The sequence below is a fragment of the Lethenteron reissneri genome, chromosome 66, assembly GCF_015708825.2.
Source record: "Lethenteron reissneri isolate LAM-NWPU_2019-01 chromosome 66, ASM1570882v1, whole genome shotgun sequence".
In the NCBI taxonomy this organism is placed as follows: domain Eukaryota; kingdom Metazoa; phylum Chordata; class Hyperoartia; order Petromyzontiformes; family Petromyzontidae; genus Lethenteron; species Lethenteron reissneri.
This window is the reverse complement of record NC_083844.1, coordinates 7,076,028-7,101,628: the sequence shown is the minus strand read 5'-3', so window position 1 is coordinate 7,101,628 and position 25,601 is coordinate 7,076,028. Positions and strand designations below refer to the sequence as shown.

Below are 25,601 nucleotides of genomic sequence, written 5' to 3'. Positions count from 1 at the left end.
ACTTTAATTCAAGGCAAATACAGCCCTTGAAATGTGTACGTGTCTAATTATTGATTTTGCCGTTGCAGTGCCTCCATCAGTCAATGTCACCATCAGCGCCAACAGCACTACAGTCATGACGGTCTCATGGGCACCTAATATCACTGTAGACGTTGACTACTACATTGTCTACTTGAATGAAACCAATAACTCAACAGCAGTGAAGAGCTACAATTTGACCTCCACCAATACATCTCAAGTGTTTACAGATCTGGTTCCTGGTAGAAGTTACAACGCATCTGTAACAGCGCACAGTGGCAATGGCTCCCAAGCATCAGCCATCGTCACAGCCAGGACATGTACGTATATGCAACGTTCATCCTCGTGTAATGGCTTTGATGTTTGATATTTGTTCAAAACATGCTCAAATATCGACAAAATTTAAAACACTTATTAAATTTGTCCCCAATTGTTGACAACATTAAATAACGGAATTAATACGTCTTTAATGATGGGCATCATATGAAGTAATTCCTAAGAATGAAAAAGATTACGTTTGTTGCGTATTTTTAATTGTACATTTGATAATCGGTACACATTCATACTCTTAGGTTTTTTCGGCAAAGTCACGTAGGTAAAAAATAAAAATAAATAATAAAAATAATAGAAGTAATAATAAAAATACAATTTTATTTTATTTCTATTCTATTTTTTTTTACATTTTTTACCTACGTGACTTTACCGAAAAAACCTGAGAGTATGAATCCTTGCATTCAAGAAAGCTTCAAATCTAGAATTAGGTACACATTCAATCAACAGATGTCGTATATGTTAATTTATCAAACATGTTCCGTAATAAAACATCTGCAAGCTTAGAAAAAGAGAATCCCCAACCCTGTGGTTATGGATTACGTGAATCTGTTCCTAATATCAGTATATTTTATGCATATTCTAGGTATGTGTTGAACTTCTTAGCACCTTATATAGCCAACCGTGTTAATCAGAGGTACGGCGAAGGACAACAAACTTAACTAAATAGAAAAATCATTCCAATGTACAGTATATTGATTAACGATGACTAACCCAACCGAGAATAGGTACAGTGCTGCATGTTATCAGATTAGCATAATTCATTGTTATTTATATGACCACATCAACCCCACCCTGGTCATCGCACCTGATAGGCTCACAGTGTTGACATCACCTTTACTCTATTTAAGACCGAATCAGGAAAACTTCTTCACAATTCCGGCAAATTGCCTGATGAAGCTGGTTGCAATCACCAGCAAAACGCAAAATTGTAAATCTTGTGGGTTTAATCTCCAACACACTGTTGTGCTGAAGAAGTAACTGCCATGTTTTTGTTTACGTGACAAACCTTACTAAGTGGCTTTGTCCGGTGGTGGTGGGTTACCGACACATTTATATTTACGCAATCTAACCCAAAAATAACCTTTATTGTGCATAATATTGGTGGTGAAAGCTTACTTTTAGACTGCTTATGCAATGCTGCTTGACACAAGCCTGATATAAACATTCAGGACCCTCTTTTGGAGGAATGATAAGTTTGATTATAATCTCTCGAAGCGAGACTCATTGAGGCTCCGGCCTTTTCCAGTTATTGGGAATATCCAGCGTGAAAGGTAATGATTTGAACAAGTTTGTATTATATTTACACATAATAGAAGCGTGTTTGATTTATTACTTAATAGTAATTAACATGTTTAGAATTCAATACAAATATCTACGATAATCACCCAGGAATGTCTGTCCTTAACGCTCGTGACGTCACTCCACATGCCGCACCCCTCATTAATAATCATGAGCTGATCAAGTCACTCACGTGGACCCCGCCCCCACCCTCTCATTAATAATCATGAGCTGATCAAGTCACTTATGTAGACCCCACCGCCACCCTCTCATTAATAATCATGAGTGGCTTAAAGCCTTCGTCACTGCAGGAATTCATATTCCTTGGGTCTTTCGGAAAACTCACGTGACTTTCCCGACAGACCCAACGAATAATCACGAGCGGGTCATTAGTTTCGATTGAATATTTCATATTAACTGCAATTTCCACCCGTCCTTGGACGGGCTATAAGCTAGTTCAGGGGTCGGCAACCAAAATAACAAGAAGAGCCATTTCTTTCCAATTCGGTACAAAATTCAGTATTTCAAGAGCCGCAATGCATCTGACTGTACTCACGTACATATTGTCAAGAAGCAGCCCGTAAAGAGCCGCATGCGGCTCCGGAGCCGTAGGTTGCCGACCCCTGAGCTAGTTAATAAATAATGACAGTATAACATGAGTCACCAGTATTGTAATGCAGAGGTGAAAGCCGAATTTTACTAGATTTGTAAGGCTGAAGAGACTTTCTAACGTAATTGAAGGATTTAGTTTGTAAAATAAATGTTCAAGAAAACAGGAGAGCACTCGAATACCGCGAAGATATCCGAGTCCAATGGAAGTTCATATCACAGTAACCGTTGTATCTGACGTGGTGTTACTTTAATTACTTTAATTCAAGGCAAATACAGCCCTTGAAATGTGTACGTGTCTAATTATTGATTTTGCCGTTGCAGTGCCTCCATCAGTCAATGTCACCATCAGCGCCAACAGCACTACAGTCATGACGGTCTCATGGGCACCTAATATCACTGTAGACGTTGACTACTACATTGTCTACTTGAATGAAACCAATAACTCAACAGCAGTGAAGAGCTACAATTTGACCTCCACCAATACATCTCAAGTGTTTACAGATCTGGTTCCTGGTAGAAGTTACAACGCATCTGTAACAGCGCACAGTGGCAATGGCTCCCAAGCATCAGCCATCGTCACAGCCAGGACATGTACGTATATGCAACGTTCATCCTCGTGTAATGGCTTTGATGTTTGATATTTGTTCAAAACATGCTCAAATATCGACAAAATTTAAAACACTTATTAAATTTGTCCCCAATTGTTGACAACATTAAATAACGGAATTAATACGTCTTTAATGATGGGCATCATATGAAGTAATTCCTAAGAATGAAAAAGATTACGTTTGTTGCGTATTTTTAATTGTACATTTGATAATCGGTACACATTCATACTCTTAGGTTTTTTCGGCAAAGTCACGTAGGTAAAAAATAAAAATAAATAATAAAAATAATAGAAGTAATAATAAAAATACAATTTTATTTTATTTCTATTCTATTTTTTTTTACATTTTTTACCTACGTGACTTTACCGAAAAAACCTGAGAGTATGAATCCTTGCATTCAAGAAAGCTTCAAATCTAGAATTAGGTACACATTCAATCAACAGATGTCGTATATGTTAATTTATCAAACATGTTCCGTAATAAAACATCTGCAAGCTTAGAAAAAGAGAATCCCCAACCCTGTGGTTATGGATTACGTGAATCTGTTCCTAATATCAGTATATTTTATGCATATTCTAGGTATGTGTTGAACTTCTTAGCACCTTATATAGCCAACCGTGTTAATCAGAGGTACGGCGAAGAACAACAAACATTACTAAATAGAAAAATCATTCCAATGTACAGTATATTGATTAACGATGACTAACCCAACCGAGAATAGGTACAGTGCTGCATGTTATCAGATTAGCATAATTCATTGTTATTTATATGACCACATCAACCCCACCCTGGTCATCGCACCTGATAGGCTCACAGTGTTGACATCACCTTTACTCTATTTAAGACCGAATCAGGAAAACTTCTTCACAATTCCGGCAAATTGCCTGATGAAGCTGGTTGCAATCACCAGCAAAACGCAAAATTGTAAATCTTGTGGGTTTAATCTCCAACACACTGTTGTGCTGAAGCAGTAACTGCCATGTTTTTGTTTACGTGACAAACCTTACTAAGTGGCTTTGTCCGGTGGTGGTGGGTTAACGACACATTTATATTTACGCAATCTAACCCAAAAATAACCTTTATTGTGCATAATATTGGTGGTGAAAGCTTACTTTTAGACTGCTTATGCAATTCCGCTCGACACAAGCTTGATGTGAACATTGAGTGCCTTCATTTGGAGGAATGCGAAGCTTCATTATAATCTCTCGAAACGAGACTCATTGAGGCTGTGGCCTTTTCCGGTTATTGGGAATATCCAGCATTAAGTAATATAATGATTTGAACAAGTTTGTATTATATTTATACACCATAGGAGCGTGTTTTATGTATTACTTAACATCAATTAACATGTTTAGAATTCTATACAAATTAATAAATGATTACATTATACCATGAGTCACCATTATTGTAAAGCAGAGGAGGAAAGCTGAAGTTTACTGGATTTGTAAGGCTGAAGAGACTTTTTAACGTAATTGAAGGATTTAGTTTGTTAAATAAATGTTCAAGAAAACTGGAGTGCATACGAATACCGCGAGGATGTCCGAATCCAATGAAAGTCCATATCACAGTAACCGTTGTGTCTGACGTGGTGTTACTTTAATGACTTTAGTTCACGGCAAATACAGCCCTTCAAATGTGTACCTGTCTAAATATTGTTTTTGCCGTTACAGTGGCTCCAAAAGTCAATGTCACCATCAGCGCCAGCAACTTTACAGTCATGACGTTGTCATGGGCACCTGATATTACTGTAGACGTTGACTACTACATGGTCTACTTGATTGAAACTTACAATGTAAAGAAAGTGAAGAGCCACAATTTGACCTCCACCATTACAACACAAGAGTTTAAAGATCTGGTTCCTGGTAGAAGTTACAACGCATCTGTAACAGCGCACAGTGGCAATGGCTCCCAAGTATCAGCCTACGTCACTGCCAGGACATGTACGTATATGGAGCGTTCATCTTCGTGTAATCGCTTTGATTTTTGTAAACACGTGCGCAAAAATCGACATGTTTAATAAACTTATTGAATACATCCTCAATTATCGACATTAAAGAACGGAATACATCCTTAATTATCAACATTCAGTAACTTTCAAGGATTGAAAATGACATGTTGCACATACCGTATTAAAATAACTAATACATTATAAGTTTAATAATGAGGACAGATTAAATCAGCAGGTAATTATTTAACATTATCCAAAAAAGTATGCTGCATTTTAATGTCAATTATCAAACATCGACATGTGTAGTGAGTTCAACTTAGTCTCAGACGTAGAATTGGAGGCAACACATTTATTTAACTCCAGCACATGGGGTAACTGCCCCTTAACAGAATAACAACCTATGGTGGTGACCACCAGTCTAACTACACTAATTACACCGTAAAGAGCTACTACGGACCGGGACCACAGCTCGGGTCCAGGTCCCTGTGTTGGAGACTCGGAGAACGTAAAACGTTGACGAAGGTTTCTTCAGGATGAACAACAACCCCGGTCCCCCTCGGGACCCGGCTTCTATTCTCTGTGGCGTTTCAGTTTCATTTATTAGGTATAACCCTGTGAGCCATGCGGCTCTTGACTCGGGTGCAACCGCAACAAACAAAAACATGAACAAGAAACATCTTAAAGTGACTACACGCAACAGCAAAAATCCTGGAACAAAAATGTAACTTGCGTGGCTGGCTCGGCCCTTGGCCACGACCACCTTCCAGAATCCTCGGGCAGGATCTGGACCCCGACCATGTGACCACCCCTAGCCCCCGTTAAGGGCCCCTTTGTAGACTTAACCGGTCACTATCCTCTCCGGTCAACCAGAGTGCCATGGCCTTTAGTAACCTCATTCCTACAGCCGGCACTCCCACACTCTGTCCTGTAGGGTTGGCACTGCACGTGAGGTGTTGTGCAACCTAGCGCTATCAATCAGCGCTCACCGGGCCCCTCTAGGGCCGGTACTACACTCCCACCCTTGTGGTGTCCGCGATGTCGTTACACCGCACGCCGTGTCTGTGACATCCCGCGATGACACTACACATGTATAAAATCCGAACCATTTTTCGATAATTCAATCATCTCATTCAAAAAGTTAATTCCTCTAATTCATTCTAACCTCATTCAAAAATGCATTCCATCCGGCACCTTCCACCAGGCTGTCTGATGCTCTCTTTCTTGCCCAGCCTTTGCTAGGGACCCCGTTACTAGGGACACCGTTACTAGGCACATTGTTACTAGGGACACCGTTACTAGGGATGCCGTTACTAGGCACACTGCTACTAGGGATGCCGTTACTAGGCACACTGTTACTAGGGACATCATTACTAGGGATGCCGTTACTAGGCACACTGTTACTAGGGATGCCGTTACTAGGGATGCCGTTACTAGGGACGCCATTATTATGGGCTCCTATCGCAAGCCTGGCGGTCCTCACGGCCAGCAGAGAACAGTTTTAATTCCCAGTACACATCAGCTCGCGAGTGTAGCAGGATTTTGTTTTCTGTAGTCCACATAAAGTCGCAGACTAATTTAAATTTTTGCTTGCACACCGTCTGATGACCTGCTTTGAAACAATGACTAATTCACACCTTCATCTATGGAAACATGGATTTGTATTAAAGTTGAACAAGTTCGTACAGTGGGACTTCACATGGATATATTTTTACACTGAATGATTGATTTCTTAATAATAATTAGGTAAATCTTGACTTAAAGCTTTCGTAACTGCAGGAATTCATATTCTTTGGGTCTTTCGGTAAAGCCACGTAGATAGAAAAAATAATAAAATCAAAATCACGACGTTTCAATCGCAACACAAGTAATCGTCTTCAGAGAAAAGAGGGGGGAATCTGCTGAAGCAGGCTGTTTTGTAAAGGTTCAGAGATGGGAGGGGCAGCTAATGTCAATGAAGGAGAGGAATTTAAGGGGCGAGTAGGAGAGACGGACATGGGGAGGGCCCTCCGAGCTCCTCTGTAGTGGATAGCCGCCATTTACTGTCTCACCTTAAGGTTGGCTGTGTTAGTGAATGTACCCAGCTAACATAGGTAGGTAGGATAAGAACATCTTAGCCAGTTATGACCTAAACTAGTTAATAACGTCCTTCCAGTGATTGCTCAGTTTGTACCCATCTTTTAAGGTGGTGGGCACACTTGAATTTGAAGGTACTCTGCAAACCCACTGGCTATCAGCAAAGATTCGTTCATGAAGCCATAATAATTAGGTCCAAGTATACAATGGAATACACTTTGACGAAACGTTACAGTATACCATGAGTCCCCATCATTGTAAAGCAGAGGTGGAAAGCTAACGTTTACTGGATTGAGAAGGGTGAAAAGATTTTCTGACGTAATTGAAGGATGTATTTAATTTGTAAAATGTTCATTAAAATAACCCATGAATTCCACGTGGATGACCAAGTCCATATCACAAGCATCGTTACCGGTGTATGTGATGTGTTGTATATTACTTTCATAACTTTAGTTTATGGTAAAGGCAGCCCTTGAAATGTGTACGTGTCTAAATATTGTATTTGCCGTTGCAGTGCCTCCAACAGTCAATGTCTCCATCAGCCCCAGCAACTCTTTAGACGTGAAGGTCTCATGGGGACCTATTATTGCTGGAGACGTTGACTACTACATTGTCTACTTGAATGAAACAAATAACTCAGCAGTAGTGAGGAGCTCCAATTTGACCTCCGCCATTACAACGCAAGAGTTTAAAGATCTGGTTCCTGGTAGAAGTTACCAGGCATCTGTAACAGCGTACAGTGGCACTGGCTCCCAACCATCAGCCATTGTTACAGCCAGGACATGTACGTATATATGCAACGTTCATCTGTGTGTAATCGCTTAGATTTTTGTAAACAAGTGCTCAAAAATCGACATGTTCAATAACTCGTTGAATACATCCTCAATTATTGACATTAAATAACTTAATGCATACTTAATTATCAAAATGCAGTAACTTTCAAGAATTGAAAATTACATGTTGCACGTACTTATAAAATCAACTAATGCACTATAAGTGTAATAATGAGGACAGATTAAATCAACAGGCAACTATTTTAAATTGTAAAAAAAACATGATGCATTTTAATGTCGATTAATTATCAGTTTAACACGTAGGCGTTTAGATCGCGATCTGAACCCAAAAACGTTGATTATGAATCGATTAATTATCAAACATCGACATGTATAAAATACCACCCGTTCGAAAATTCAATCATTTAATAAAAAAATGAATTCCTCTAATTCATTATAACTTCATTCAAAAACTCATTCCATCCGTCACCTTCCACCAGGCTGGCTGATGCTCTCTTGGTCAACCAGCCTTTGCTATGGACGCCATTACCAGGGACACCGTTACTGGGAACGCCATTGCTAGGGACGCCATTACTAAGGACGCCATTAGTCGGGACGCCATTACTAGGGACGCCATTGCTAGGGACGCCATTAGTCGGGACGCCATTACTAGGGACGCCATTACTGGGAACGCCGTTGCTAGGGACGCCATTACTCGGGACGCCGTTACTAGGGACGCCATTACTCGGGACGCCGTTACTAGGGACGCCATTACTCGGGACGCCATTACTAGGGACGCCATTACTAGGGACGCCATTACTAGGGACGTCGTTACTCGGGACACCATTATTAGGGACACCATTATTAGGGACGCCGTTACAAGGGACGCCATTACTCGGGACGCCATTGTTAGGGACGCCGTTACTAGGGACGCCATTACTCAGGACGCCATTGTTAGGGACGCCGTTACTAGGGGCGCCGTTACTAGGGACGCCATTACTAGGGACGCCGTTACTAGGGACGCCATTACTAGGGACGCCGTTACTAGGGACGCCGTTACTAGGGACGCCGTTACTAGTGACGCCATTACTAGGGAAGCCATTACTAGGGACGCCGTTACTAGGGACGCCATTACTAGGGACGCCATTACTAGGGACGCCGTTACTAGGGACGCCATTACTAGGGACGCCGTTTTTAGGGACGCTATTATTAGGGACGCCGTTACTAGGGACGCCGTTACCAGGGACACCGTTACTAGGGACGCCTATCGCAAGCCTGGCGGTCCTCATGGCCAGCAGAGAAAATTTTTAATTCCCACTACACATCAGCTCGTTAGTGTAGCAGGATTTTGAATTTTGTAGTCCACATAGGTCGTAGAATCATTTATATTTTTGCTTGCACACCATCTGATGACGTGCTTTGAAACAATGACTAATTATTACCTTCATCTATGGAAACATGGATTTGCATAGAAGTTCATCAAGTTCGTACAGTGGGACTTGATACAGATATATATTTACACTGACTATGGAGCGTGTATGATTGATTGCTTAATAATAATTAGCTACATGTTTACAATTTAACACACTTTGACAAAAGATTACAGTTCAATACGAGTCCCCATCATTGCAAAGCATAGGTGGAAAGCTTAAGTTTACTGGATTTGTAAGGTTGAAAAGTCTTTCTGACGTAATTGATTTGTAAAATGTTCATTAAAAATAACCCATGAATTCTAGTCCATATCAGAGAAATTATAACTGTTGTATCTGATGCGTGGTATGTTACTTTATTAACTTTAGATTATGGCAAATGCAGCCCTTGAAATGTTTACGTGTCTAAATATTGCATTTGCCGTTGCAGTGCCTCCAAAAGTTAATGTCACCATCGGCATCAAAATCTCTACAGCCATGAATGTCTCATGGGCACCTATTATTGCTGTAGACGTTGACTACTACATTGTCTACTTGAATGAAACCAACAACTCAACAGCAGTGAAGAGCTACAATTTGACCTCCGCCATTACAACACAAGAGTTTAAAGATCTGGTTCCTGGTAGAAGTTACCAGGTATCTGTAACAGCGTACAGTGGCAATGGCTCCCAACCATCAGCCATCGTCCCAGCCAGGACATGTACGTATATATGCAACGTTCATCTTCGTGTAATCGCTTTGATTTTTGTAAACAAGTGCTCAAAAAATCGACACGTTTAATAACTCGTTGAATACATCCTCAATTAGTGACATCAAAGAACTTAATGCATACTTAATTATCAAAATGCAGTAACTTTAAAGAATTTAAAATTACAAGTTGCACATACTTATAAAAAGAATACACTATAGGTTTAATAATGAGGACAGATTAAATCTACAGGCAACTATTTTACATTATAAAAAAAAGCAAGATGCATTTTAATGTCGATTAATTTTCAAACATCGACATGTATAAAATACGACCCATTGTTCGATAATTCAATCATCTAATTCATCCGGCACCGTCCACCAGGCTGGCTGATGCTCTCTTGCTCGCCCAGCCTTTGCTATGGATACCATTACCAGGGACGCCATTACTAGGGACACCGTTACTAGGGACGCCGTTACAAGGGATGCCGTTGCTAGGGACACCGTTATTAGGGACACCGTTACCAGGGACACCGTTACCAGTGACACCGTTACCAGGGACACCATTACTAAGGACGCCGTTACCAGGGATGCCGTTACCAGTGACACCGTTACCAGGGACACCGTTATCAGGGACACCATTACTAGGGACGCCGTTACCAGGGACACCGTTACTAGGGACGCCGTTACCAGGGACACCGTCACTACGAAGTCTGTTACTAGGGACGCTGTTGCCAGGGACGCCGTTACTAGGGACGCCGTTACAAGGGACGCCGTTACCAGGGACGCCGTTACTAGGGACGCCGTTACTAGGGACGCCGTTACTAGGGGCGCCATTACTAGGGACGCCGTTACTAGGGGCACCGTTACTAGGGACGCAGTTACTCGGGATGCCATTACTCGGGATGCCATTACTCGGGATGCCGTTACTAGGGACGCCATTACTAGGGACGCCGTTACTAGGGACACCGTTACTAGGGACGCCATTACTCGGGACGCCGTTACTCGGGACGCCGTTACTCGGGATGCCGTTACTCGGGACGCCATTACTAGGGACGCCATTACTAGTGACGCCATTACTATTGACGCCGTTACTAGGGACGCCGTTACTAGGGACGCCGTTACTAGGGACGCCGTTACTAGGGACGCCATTACTAGGGACGCCATTACTCGGGACGCCGTTACTAGGGACGCCGTTACTAGGGACGCCGTTACTCGGGACGCCGTTACTAGAGACGCCATTACTCGGGACGCCATTACTAGGGACGCCGTTTTTAGGGATGCCATTATTAGGGACGCCGTTACTAGGGACGCCGTTACTAGGGGCGCCATTACTAGGGGCGCCGTTACTAGGGACGCCATTACTCGGGACGCCATTACTAGGGACGCCATTACTAGGGACGCCGTTACTAGGGACGCCGTTACTCGGGACGCCATTACTTGGGACGCTGTTTTTAGGGACGCCATTATTAGGGATGCCATTACTAGGGACGCCGTTACTAGGGACGCCATTACTCGGGACGCCATTACTAGGGACGCCGTTACTAGGGACGCCATTACTCGGGACGCCATTACTAGGGACGCCGTTACTCGGGACGCCGTTACTATGGACGCCGTTACTAGTGACGCCGTTACTAGGGACGCCGTTACTCGGGACGCCGTTACTAGGGACGCCGTTACTAGGGACGCCATTACTAGGGACGCCGTTACTCGGGACGCCATTACTAGGGACGCCATTACTCAGGACGCCATTACTAGGGACGCCATTACTAGGGACGCCATTACTAGGGACGCCGTTACTAGGGACGCCGTTACTAGGGACGCCGTTACTAGGGACGCCATTACTAGGGACGCCGTTACTAGGGACGCCATTACTAGGGACGCCATTACTAGGGACGCCATTACTCAGGACGCCATTACTAGGGACGTCGTTACTAGGGACGCCATTATTAGGGACGCCGTTACTCGGGACGCCATTACTAGGGACGCCGTTACTAGGGACGCCGTTACTCGGGACGCCGTTACTCGGGACGCCATTACTAGGGACGCGATTACTAGGGACGCCGTTACTTGGGACGCCATTGCTAGGGACGCCATTACTAGTGACGCCGTTACTAGGGACGCCGTTACTCGGGACGCCATTACTAGGGACGCCGTTACTAGGGACGCCATTACTAGGGACGCCATTACTCGGGACGCCGTTACTAGGGATGCTGTTACTCGGGACGCCATTACTCGGGACGCCGTTACTCGGGACGCCGTTACTAGGGATGCCGTTACTCGGGATGCCGTTACTAGGGACGCCGTTACTCGGAACGCCGTTACTCGGGACGCCGTTACTCGGGACGCCGTTACTAGGGACGCGATTACTAGGGACGCCGTTACTAGGGACGCCGTTACTCGGGACGCCATTACTATGGACGCCGTTACTCGGGACGCCGTTACTCGGGACGCGGTTACTCGGGACGCCGTTACTCGGGACGCCGTTACTAGGGACGCCGTTACTCGGGACGCCGTTACTCGGGACGCCGTTACTCGGGACGCCGTTACTAGGGACGCCGTTACTAGTGACGCCATTACTCGGGACGCCATTACTAGTGACGCCATTACTAGGGACGCCGTTACTAGGGACGCCGTTACTAGGGACGCCATTACTCGGAACGCCGTTACTCGGGACGCCGTTACTAGGGACGCCGTTACTAGGGACGCCGTTACTCGGGACGCCGTTACTCGGGACGCCGTTACTAGGGACGCCGTTACTAGTGACGCCATTATTCGGGACGCCATTACTAGTGACGCCATTACTAGGGACGCCATTACTAGGGACGCCGTTACTAGGGACGCCGTTACTAGGGACGCCATTACTAGTGACGCCATTACTAGGGACGCCATTACTAGGGACGCCGTTACTAGGGACGCCGTTACTAGGGATGCCATTACTCGGGACGCCATTACTAGTGACGCCGTTACTAGGGACGCCGTTATCAGGGGCGCCATTACTAGGGACGCCGTTTTTAGGGACGCCATTATTAGGGCCGCCGTTACTAGGGACGCCGTTACTAGGGACGCCGTTACCAGGGACACCGTTACTAGGGACGCCTATCGCAAGCCTGGCGGTCCTCATAGCCAGCAGAGAAAAGTTTTAATTCCCAGTACACATCAGTTCGTTAGTGTAGCAGGATTTTGAATTCTGTAGTCCCCATAGGTCGTAGAATCATTTATATTTTTGCTTGCACACCATCTGATGATGTGCTTTGAAACAATGACTAATTCTTACCTTCATCTATGGAAACATGGATTTGCATAGAAGTTTATCAAGTTCGTACAGTGGGACTTGATACAGATATATATTTGCACTGAATACGGAGCGTGTATGATTGATTGCTTAATAATAATTAGCTACATGTTTACAATTTAACACACTTTGACAAAAGATTACAGTTCAATACGAGTCCCCATCATTGCAAAGCAGAAGTGGAAAGCCGAAGTTTACTTGATTTGGAAGGTTGAAAAGTCTTTCTGACGTAATTGATTTGTAAAATGTTCATTAAAAATAACCCATGAATTCTAGTCCATACCAGAGAAATTATAACTGTTGTATCTGATGCGTGGTATGTTACTTTATTAACTTTAGATTATGGCAAATGCAGCCCTTGAAATGTGTACGTGTCTAAATATTGCATTTGCCATTGCAGTGCCTCCAAAAGTTAATGTCACCATCGGCATCAACATCTCTACAGCCATGAATGTCTCATGGGCACCTATTATTGCTGTGGACGTTGACAACTACATTGTCTACTTGAAAGAAACCAATAACCCAACAGTAGTGAAGAGCTACGATTTGACCTCCACCATTACAACACAAGAGTTTAAAGATCTGGTTCCTGGTAGAAGTTACCAAGCATCTGTAACAGCGCACAGTGGCACTGGCTCCCAACCATCAGACATCGTCACAGCCAGGACATGTACGTATATATGCAGCGTTCATCTTCGTGTAATGGCTTTGATGTTGACATTTAAAACACTTTCTCCCCAAATATTGAAAACATTAAATAACGGAATTAATACGTCTTAAAGGATCGACAGCATATGAAGTAATTTCCAAGAATTAAAATGATCACATTTATTGCGTTCTTTCAAAAGTAACGATAGGCCCCAGCAAGGCAAAGTAATTTACCCTTTTTACCGGGTATAAGGGAAAAAGTAAAGGTGTCGACCCGGTAGGGTAAGTGTTGCACGAAGTATATTACCCGGTAAATACCCTGTTTACGCTAAAAGCTCCGTGGCATAGTTCATGACCTCTATTTTAAATCGGGAGTATTCTATATGAATAAAGCGCTCTACCTAGCGTTTGTCTGTTATAAACATTTTTCATGTGTAGTGCCCCAGTAATTACCTATAATCGGGTAATCTGTATGGGGTAAGGGTAAAAGGTAGGTTAAAGGTAGGCTCGTTGCTTTTACCTTTTACCTTACCTTGCCGAGGCCTAAGTAACAAATGAATTGTACATTTGATAATCGGTACCCATTAAATCAACAGGTGTTGTATATTTTGATTTAAAGCTTTCGTGACTGCAGGGATTCATATTCTTGGTTCTTTCAGTAAAGTCACGTAGAAGGGAAACAAAATAATAAAAATATAAAACAATACAATTCTCACGACGTTTCGATTGCAACACAAGCAATCGTCATCAGGTGTGAAAACCACAGGAAGAAATTTTGAAAAAAGTGGCGGTTTTTTCTTAACGTTAGCACCACGGACAGCGACTTGGCATTTGTTCAGATGGACGAGTCCATCTATTTTCGGAAAAGAGGAGGTGGGAGAAGAAGATAATGGAACGCGGTCTGAAAGTCACCGTAAGCGTGAACACAATCAATTAAGACTTGAAAGGGTTGATCAAATCCTTCCAATGATTGCTAAGCCGGAATCCATCTTCTCGGTTGAAATTGTCTCTGTGTTTGTATATGTGGATAGCCTTCTACGTGACTTTACCGAAAGAACCAAGAATAGGTGTTGTATATGTAAAATTATTAAACATGTTCTGTCATTAAACATTTATGAGCTTAGAAAAAGAGAATGCCCAACCCTGTGCTTATGGATTACATGAATCTGTTCGTAATATTGGTATATTTTATGCATATTCTGAGTATGTGTTGAACTTCTTTAGCACCGTATATAGCCAACCATATTAATCAGAGGTGTGGAGAAGGACAACAAACTAAACTAAATACAAAAATCATTCCAATGTACAGTATATTGATTAACGGTGACTAACCCAACCAATAATAGGTACAGTGCTGCATGTTCTCAGATTAACATAATTCATTGTAATTTATATGACCACATTAAACCCACTCTGGTATTCGCACCTAATAGGCTCACAGTGATGACATCACCGTTACTCTATTTAAGACAGCACCAGGAAGACTTCTTCAAAATTCTAGCAAATCGCCTGATGAAGGTGATTGTAATCACCAGCAAAACGCCAAATTGTAAATGTTTGGGGTTTAATCTCCAACACACTGTTGTGCTGAAGAAGTAACTGGCATGTTTTTGTTTACGTGACAAACCTTACTAAGTGGCTTTGTCCTGTGGTGGTGGGTTTATGACATTTATATTTACGCGATCGAACCCAACAATAACATTTATTGTGCATAATATTGGTGGACAAAGCCTACATTTTAGACTGGGCATGCAATTCCGCTTGACACATTTCTGATATAAACATTGAGTCCCTTATGGAGGAATGCTTAGCTTCATTATAATCTCTCGAAGCGAGACTCATTGAGGTTCTGACCTTTTCCGGTTATTGGGAATATCCAGCGTGTAATTAAGATAATGATTTGAACAAGTTTGTATTATAATTACACATCACACGAGCGTGTTTGATTTATTACCCCATAGTCATTAACAACACGTTTAGAATTTAATAGAAATTAATAAATGATTACAGTATACTTTGAGTCCACCATAATTGTAAAGCAGAGGTGGATATCAGACGTTTACTGGATTTGGAAGGCTGAAGATATTTTCTGACGTTGTTGAAGGATTTAGTTCATTTGTAAAATAAGTGTTCATAAAAAAAGCACTCACGAATACCGTGACGATGGTGTTTTGCACTCCTATCATTTTTTGCATTGTTTACTGTTTGTACATCGCGGACCACCGTGCCCCCTACTGGACATATGTGAATAAAGAGCGTCCTCGCTCTACGGATTCCTGCTTCCTGTTTAAATTAAAGATTCTGATTCTGGATGTCCAAGGAGTGAAATGGAAGTCCACATCACAGAAATCCTAACGGTTGCGTCTCGTGTGTCGTACACTACTTTTGTAGCCATAGTCCATTGGATATGTTGCCCTTGAAATGAGTCTGCGTCAATGATTGTTTTTGCCGTTGTAGTGCCTCCAAAGGTCACAGTCAACATCACCATCGATGGCAACATCATCTCTCCAGTCCTGACGGTCTCATGGGTAGCGCCGACTTCAGATGTTGACAAGTACACTGTCTACTTAAATGAAACCGAAACAAATTACAATAAATCATTTATTAATTACCCTAACGTGTCATCTAATGCTACAAGTTTTACTGGTCTGGTTCAAGGCATGAATTACAATGCATCTGTAATAGCTCACAGCGGGAACAACTCCCAAGAGTCAGACATAGTCTCAAACAGAACCTGTAAGTACCACACCTACATACCTTTTACACCCATTATACTAAGATTCCCTTACATTTCTGTCGTGCTGCACTCGTTATTGATGCCTTTAATCGGTCAGTTCAGATTGCCAAATGTATTCTTGTTGTCAGCCTTTGACTGTCCGTATCTTGTCAAGGCCTCCCCCATTCACGTCTATTCCTGTGTTAGTCATTGTTCTTGTCTAGTGCAGTAGAATCCGTCGTAATGACGCTAACTGGTTCCACGAAACCGGTCGTCAAGTGATTTGGTCGTTAAGCGAGTAGATGTGTCCACTTTAAAGCGCAGCAGACACCGAACGTAAACAATGCCCCAACGCTTACGAATGGACGTCACTGATTGGCCGAGGCCTGGCCAGTCCACTTTGGAGCTCGCCGATTGGCTGAAATTGACCGTCTAGTGCTCGTCTCTAAGCCGGTCGTTAACCGGGTGAATGGTCAGTAAGCGAACACATTGGGCTCTATGGAGGTTCATCGTTAAGTGATTTGTCGATAGTAGGGGTTATAACAGGGGTTATCGACAGATAACAAGAGATGTTCTACTGTACAGCAAAAGTTCTGTTATCCAGCATACATGGGGAATGGAGGGTGCTGGTGAAATCAAATATGCCGGTTATCTGAGAGTTATACTTATGGTTCACCAAATTTACCAAGTACATAAAATTTCAAGAAATAAAGTACGCCTCCATTTTAACGATGAGATGTGACATAACATACTCTTTTAACAGAGGGAGTCACCAGTCAGTTGTAGAGCATTTTAAGTTGATTGGAGAGAAGCATTGGCGGCCGTTAAGAGTACAGTATACAAACTAGATTAGAAGCTTTCATGACTGCAGGAATGAGTCTCTTTGGTTCTATCGGTAAAGTCACGTAGAAAGAAAATAAATTAAATAATAATAGAATACGACGTTTCGATTGCAACACAAGCAACCATCATCAGGTGTGAATGAATGAGAAAACAAACCTAGTAAACTAGGAAAATGTAATGCAATACAACACAAAGAGTCGGCTAACACAACTGTCAACACCCTACCTGGTTGATTACGTTCTTCCAAAGATTGCTAAATTTGAGAGACAAAACACAGACAATGGAGGAAACATAGACATACACACAAGCAAATAGAGACACACAGAGACACACATAGAGAGACACAGTATTATACAGTAGTATACATATGTAGTGCTAAACTTTACACGGACAACTTCTTATTTTTCCATCATCACTTTATTTTATCAAACTCAGCACAGTCCACAACCAAGACTTCAGCACGTTCTCCGTTCGCTCGCCGCGCTCCGCTGGTCTCGCTCGCTCCGTTCCCTCCCTCTCTCTCTCCGTCTCTTTCTCCCCCGACTCTCCTCTCTGCTTCGCCCGTCTCAGCTTCGACCGTCTCGCTCTCCCTCGGATTCTCCGTCTCACTCCGACTGTCTCTCTCTCATCTCCGTCTCCAACTGTCGCTCTCTCTCGGCTTCTCCGTCTCACTCCGACCATTTCTCGTCTCGTGTCTTCTCTGTTCCCATTCCACTGCTAGCCTATCCTTTCTCTCATCTCTTCTCCTGCTCCACTGCCACCCTATTCTATTTCTCATATCTTCTTCTGCTCTGACCGTCTCCGTCCAGCTTTCAGTACAACTCCCCGTCTCACTCTCACGCTCCCGTATTTATCCCCGTCCTCATTAATTTCCAATTAATTAACCGGCGTTCCCCTGATGCCCCGCGCCCGTGGCCCCCGCCGCCACCTGCTCCCATCCCCAGACTTACTGGCGCCACCTTGTCTTGGACAACAACCGGCCAATCACTGTCCTGCATCCCATAATTACCTAACTAGCCGTCTCTCCCCGGCCGTTGTCCCCCAGCAACACCTGCTTGTCCTGATGCGACCCCACTGTCCATAACCCAAACGTGTTGACAATTTCCCCCCTTGGCGCGCGTTAATCCACTACATATACTACAGTATACAGTAGCAAGGCCGTAGCCATGGAGTCAACATTGGGGGGGACCAAATCTTCTAGGGGGTCTGGGGGTCCGGGGGTCCCCCCCAGAAAAAAACATCTAAATTTGAAAACTAATTTCCTGCCTAAAATATTTAAAAAAATCACTAACACATAGCATGGACCTTTTACGTATTTTTTTACAATAATGTCTAGTAGTGTATTGTATTACATTGCTCTGTTTTTTCTTTTTTACCTTTTCTTGTTTCATTGTATGTAATGGCAGAGATTAGGGAGTAATGAAGTACAACCATAACCACAATAATATAAACACAAATCTATTTTATAGCAGTATATGGGGGGGGGGGGGCATTTTGAGCATATTTGAATATTGGGGGGAAGTGTGTTCCCCAATATATATTATAATTATAATTACGGCCTAGTACAGTACTGTATGTACAAGCTGCCGCAAGCGCCAGCACTCGTTAGCATTCTGAAGCTCCCGTAAACCACAGCTCCACCATAATCACATGCAAGATGCCAGATGGCTGTCGAAATGTTTCCAGATGCGTGAGGGAAGATTTTCATTGGCGTCTATTTGACGGAAGCCGGTTAATAGAGCATTCCTCATTTTCCGTTCTCAATCTCTCCTACCCCTAACCGTTATCCCCTTCTCATTGTGCACAATCACCATACTCTTTGGTTCTTTCGGTAAAGTCACGTAGGTATAAAATAAGTAAGTAAATAAAATCAACGTTTCTGCACCTCCTTTCTTGCCCCCTTGCACCGGAACACACTTCCCCTCCACATGAAGCAAGAAGCACCCTCCCTGTCGAGTTTCTGCTCCTCCCTCAAGACCCCCCACCTCCTCTCCCTGGCCAATCCTTCCCTCCATCCCTAGGTACCCCCGCAATTCCCGTACCCGCTAATCTCCCTCCCCATACCCATGCTATTCACCATATCACCTTTAGCTACCCTAATTGTACCACTTACAACCCTTGTAAAACGCCTTGGATAAAGGTGCTATATAATTATAAGATAAGGTAAAGTTCTAGGTAAGAGAGCTTATGCTGTCATCGTGGTTTCTGAATTTTTTTAATTTTACCTCGCCATCTCACCAGCTGTAGTCATCTGACTCTTTTGCCTTCTTTCATTCCACTTTCTCCGCACACATTGTGAATGTGTTCAGGGAACAAGATCAACACCAGATTGCAGCGAATGAAAATAAAACACCCCCAACATCCACAGCATGAGACAAATGCCTGACTAGCAGTGTGTTTACTCCAGATCTGGAAATACAATCCATTCTTGTTGTGGCCTTCTTGGTCTGTGATCTTGATTGGAGGCGAGTGTACCAAAAACGCTTTAGAACCACTGGTCTAGAGGTTTGGTATTTCGGGAAAGGTATCATCAAGCCAAATTCGTGTTTCCTTCACGAAACCAGTGCGATCCCTGTCTGCCTCGAAACGGATTACCAACAAATTTTTACTTGGAATATCCTTTTTTTTCTTTACACAATGGGAGTTTCGTGACAGTCAAACCAATATTTTTAATTCCAATTTGGTTGACTGCAACTTTGGTGGAAAGCCATCAGCTTGGCAACTTTAGCCCTTCTCCCGTTCCGCCAAGTTGCAGGTAGTGGGGTGTCCTATTCACCACCGAATCTCGGAACGCTCGAGTGGCTTGGTGTTAATTTCATTGAGAGAGGCCTAGTAGCAGCGCCGTTGTTTTTAAAGATATTGTTACTTACCGCAGAGAACCTCAGCAACACGACTTTCCCCTTCTAATGACGTAAAAACTGATGACGTACACACCTACATGCGTACAGACGTACGTCCTCAGTTTTTACATCACTGATGACGTACACACGTACGTACCCTTTCCCCTTCCGATGACGTAAAAACTGATGCCATAGTGCGTGCGTCATAAGTTTTGATGACGTACATGTTTACTGATGTAGGTGTGTACGTCATCAGTTTTTACGTCATCGGAAGGGGAAAGGGTTAAGAATCAGGTTAAATCACGTGTGGCTGAAACGCCGGATTAGATCCCAAGATCTTGGCGACGTCAGCTCCGTGTCTGACCCCCGAACAAATTGTTCACTTCTCTATCAGTGTTCTTCACGGGGGAGTCATAGTCTTAGCACACGTCTGTTTTCATGACTTATTTTATTTTGGTGGCTGGATGGCTCAAAATAAATGTCTTGTTGATGTAATAAGATGTGAAATATCTCATGTAACATCATGCAAGAGCCTTAAGCATATGTCCCGAAGATATCAAAGACATGGGCCCAGGGTTACATCCTAAAGTTAATCTAATAAAGTACAAGATTCTGCAAGTATAATATTCACTGAACTTCAGAGCAGTTAATATTTTTGGGAATATATTTGATGACGACTGTGAGTATAGCAGTGCCATTTTTGTTTATTGTACAATGTTGATCATCATGGTTATATATCTCTATCCTTTTACAGATCCAGCACCTGTCGGTGCATTTAAATGTTTCCCGAATACGTCGACGAATATTTACTGCAATTGGTCTCTCCCCATTGGTGTATTTATGGATATTCTTTTGTGGGTGTCTGATAACTCTACTGTGGTGCAAAACATCAGCATTTTCAATGGCAAAGACCCCTCTATAAGCACATCTCCTGACAAGCAACCAAAAGTAAAATTACTGTCGAGCACAACAACCAATAAAACGTTCATCACAATTGAACAACTGAAGCCGAACACTCTTTACACGGTCAGCATCGCGGTCATTGCCGGATCTCTGCAAAGTCAAATCATTGAAAGCACTGCAAAGACTGACTTGACCGGTGAGTGAACGCGTCCATCTGTCGCAAATGCACATGCGGTAATCTGTGAGTAGAGGAATCTAGTGCAGCGAAACGTCGTGATTTTTATTTTTATTTTATTTTGATGTTTTACTTACGTGACTTAACCGAAAAAAACCTAAGAATATGAATCTTTGCAGTCACGAAAGCTTCAAATCTAGAATTGCAGCGAAGTCTCTTTGTAACATCTGTCAGAATACTTTTTGCAACAGATTATTTCGTACAACCCCCCCCCCCTGCCCCCCTGCCGGCGTAAATATGGCAAACAAATAACGTACAGTCTGTTCTCCTACAATGCGGTAGTAGTTGTGTTCCTGAAGAACAACCGCATTATGGAAAGATCGCGTTGTCTATATACCTAAAGACCTTAATCAGAAACTGTGTACGTCTTAAACATCTCTAGGGTACTTCCCGACAAGGTAGAAAGCTGAAATTCGGTTCACGGGTAGCTTTTAGGACACAACAACAGGGCGAACTCTGAAAATCCGAGATGTGTCATTTTAAGGCCCCCAAATCTCGATTGCAAGTGCCCCAGAAAAACACAGTTGTGCACGTGGTGTCATTCAGAAACCGTTCAAAATATAAGATTTCTGTTTGTTCGTTTAAGATATTTCGGATTCAAGCAGTTTTAAGCAAAAAAAATCTGCATTTTATGATCTTCACGTCTGAATAATTAGAAAACGCTTAAAGATAGGAGCGATTCCCCTTGTAGACTATTACGTTAATTACTTTTAGTTCTTGCAAATAAAAAAAAGAACGGAATCTTTTAATTGAGTGCTTTTTGATGGGTACGTCTTTAAAAATAATAATTTGATTAAGATTGTCAACACTTTTTATATTCGTTTGTTGTTGGAAAAATACCACATTTTTGAAGTAGTTAAACGGTCTGATCGTAGGTCAATGTGCAATTAATATAAAAAATATGTTTTTGTAAAAAATCACCTCAGGTTCACTATTATATTTATTAAAAAGTTTGCTTGGCGAAGACAGCCCCTTCATGAACTCGTAATAAACAATGTATAATATAGGAGGTTAGTTTAACACGTAGGCTTTCGCGACCAATGTTATTCATAATCAACGTTTTTGGGTTTAGATCGCGTTATTTATAAATGTGTCGTAACCCTCCACCACCCGACACGGCCAATCAGTAAAAAAGTGTCACGTTGACAAAAGACAAATAGTTCACTGCTTTAGCCCACCGGTGTGTTGAAGCCACAACATTTAGAATTTGAATACGACGTTTCGCTGGTAATTGCATCCAGCATCATCGGGCAAGGTGAGGCTCTGCTGTGTCTCCCGTCCTTATATAGAGCAGCAGCAGCGTGACGTCATCATTAACTCATCAACTCATCAGGTGCAAAGATTCAAGGGGGGAGTGATTGTAATTATATACTAGATTAGTAATCAGGCTATTGTTACGATGCGAGTTGTAGATTAGTAATCATTTGAAATTGTTTGGAATGTGTTTTATTGTGATTATGCTACATTAGTAATCAGTGTTTGTTTCCCTTATAAGGGATTGTAATGCATCTTATTTAATAATACGCTTCCAGGCCGCACTAAGCCTGTAGCTGTCTGAGCGATTAAAGTTATTTCTGTTTGTCTCAATTTCAATCGATTCTCTAATTAGTCTTTGCCAGTAGTAACTAGTTTTACACAACACGTGCTATGCGAGACGCAGGCCGAACCAAGATCAAAGCACGTGGGTAGCGTCTAGAAGCATCCAGCAGCATCCCGACGCCTTGCGCGATGACGATGACGACGCTACGCCGGGGCAGCCGTTACGATCACTTGTTCCTACTCGCGTGCACGACGTGGTTCCGTTCGCTCGATCGTGTTGCATCCAATTTGCACCCGCGTTGTAGACAAATGTGTCCCCCTCCCCCAACGCGCTCATTGCGGTGTCTCCAATTGGCGTTACGAAAACAACACGCGGCGTTTATGGGAGAATTGACTCCACAAACTTCTTCGTGTTCGCGTGCATCTCTAAACTGAATGGTGCAACTAGCGATTCGTTTTGATTGAAAGCTTTCATGACTGCAGGGATTCATCTTCTTGGTTCTTTCTGTAAAGTCACGTAGAAGGGAAATAATAAAATAATAAAAATAAAACATAATAAAATAAAAATTATCACGACGTTTCGGCCACAACACAAGCAGCCGTCCTCAGCAGAAGAAACAGAGCTGTCTTTCCGACAGCTCTGTTTCTTCACCTGTTTTATTTTTATTATTTTATTATTTCCCTTCTACGTGACTTTACCGAAAGAACCAAGAAGATAGCGATTCGTTCTTCGGGTTTAGGTCGTGTGGGTGCAATGCCAATCAAGAGATATGCCCCCCTCCTCCAACCGACCCGGCCACAGAGATCGAGTCATCACGTGGACAAATATGCCAGTTAATAATATACATATTTTTGGGTTAGGATCATGTAAATATAAATGTGTCGTTAAACCTGCCACCACCCGACACAGCCAATAAATAGTGTTTGTCACGTAAACAGAACGTACCAATTCGTCACTAGTACAGCACAACAGTTACAATCCGAGTCCAACATTTCGCCAGTAATTACAACTAGCTTCGTCAGGCGATGGCCAGATTTGTGGTAAAAAATCTTCCTGTTTCGTTTCTTATATGCCAGTTATACCTCAGAACCTTTACTTAGACTGGAGGAATCCGATGAGCCATGCAGCTCTTTTTCACCAATGTCTAGTAGGGGGCACGGGGATCAGCAAGTCACAAACTGCACAACCTACACGATCAAAACCCAAACAACTAATTACGGATCGCAACAATAGTCGTGAAAGCTTACATATCGTAATTTAGATGTTCTGGCGAGATGTTAACTTACCTCACCTCGTATAGGGAGGTCGTCGGTTCGATCGCGACCCTGACGCCTGTATATATTTGCATGTTCTCCCTGTGGCCGCGTGGATTTTTCTCCGGGTCCTCCGGGTTTTCCCCTTTCAACATTTAGAAAACATGCGTTTTAGAGTATTTGGCTGCTATAAATGTCCACGTGATGATCCTTTGTGTGATTGCCAGGTCGCTTCTGAAAAAGAGCTATGCAGCTTTCAGTGGGCCTTACCTGGTAACTAGGTGGGGAGGGGCTGGTCACCCCGTGGTGCCCTTATAAAACTCAACGTTTAACCTACTCATGCCGACTTGTGCCCGCCCTCACAGTCGGGCATATTTGCGGAATACACCACGCCGCCGTTGACCCTGGCCATTGACCGAGCAACCCAACGTTCCTATCAGCTCCCTCCGCAGGAGGAATGTGTTTGTTAGACTGCGGGAGGAATCCGATCAGCTACAATGCTCTTTTGTCACAGATGCCCAGTCGGGGCACAGGGTCAGAACGTTACAACAACAAACACAATACACACAAACGCGATAGGAGTGCAAAATTAAAGGGAAGGTAAGCAAATCTCTAAAAACACATATATATTTTCAGCAGGCAAAGCCCACTGAGCTATTAGCTTCTTTTTCAGACGTGACCTGGCATTCACAAATGATGGCGCAACGCAGCCACTTAATCATCGTCATCACGTTGGAAATACTATAGCAGCGTGGGCACACTCCCACTTATTTTCCCCCCAAGACCTACATCGGAGAGTCAACCAAAGCGCCCTCGTAAAGGGGGCTCTCCAGAGCTACGTCGAGTCTGTGACGTTCCTGCAAAAGCGGTGGGCACGGGCAAAGTGCTCGCAGGGTTGCAGCGTGACCCTCTGACCTCACCCGCTTATCCGGTGGATGTGCGTGTGCGGGGAGCGGTAGTGGGAGCGGTCATCGTGCCGCGATGCGAACCCGGCGACCCGAGCTTCGATTCCCCGCTCACGAGCACCAGCAACCGAGTGGCGCTTACCTGAATCGCTTCTGGGCCTCCCCTAGATCGACTCGGCCTCAAACGAGTACCTGGGGTGTTTTCTTACACATTGCCACACGACGGGAGACAAATGCGGGCGGGCTTGGTGCTGCCCACCCACCCCCTTGTGTGCCACAGTGCTGGCCTTCATCGGTGCTGCTACTCGATAACGTCACTTGCTCCAACAGTCTGTTAAGGCTACGCAGGGGATCTTTGTCCCCCGCAGAAGGCTGCGGTCCATCAAGACCAAAACCTCACGTCATAAAAACAGTTTTTTCCCATCCGCTGTTGGCCTCCTCAACAAGGCCAAGGGCTTAAAATGACTTTTAGACTTAAAATGACTGTTACACTTCCTATAACATTTTATCTACATAATTACACCGTTCCATACTTACAACGTGTAATTTTATTTGTATTTTTGTATTTTAAGATTGTTTAATACGGCTAATTAACATTTTACATTTCGCATTTTATAAGGTCTACTTATTCATAATTTTAAAGATTTTAGCCCTTTAGTATTA

The 25,601-nt window shown here is 43.2% G+C and overlaps 1 protein-coding gene across 1 annotated transcript in view; it reads left to right on the top strand.

Annotated features, from left to right (window-relative positions):
• LOC133359933 (receptor-type tyrosine-protein phosphatase beta-like) overlaps nucleotides 1-25,601 on the top strand; it is a 107,758-nt gene that overhangs the window by 58,663 nt on the left and 23,494 nt on the right. Inside the window, exons 9-13 of the mRNA XM_061578495.1 lie at nucleotides 7,385-7,654; nucleotides 9,504-9,773; nucleotides 13,456-13,725; nucleotides 16,161-16,439; nucleotides 20,857-21,201. Of these exons, the coding sequence (XP_061434479.1) occupies nucleotides 7,385-7,654; nucleotides 9,504-9,773; nucleotides 13,456-13,725; nucleotides 16,161-16,439; nucleotides 20,857-21,201 (1,434 nt within the window). The remainder of the gene's footprint in view (nucleotides 1-7,384; nucleotides 7,655-9,503; nucleotides 9,774-13,455; nucleotides 13,726-16,160; nucleotides 16,440-20,856; nucleotides 21,202-25,601) is intronic.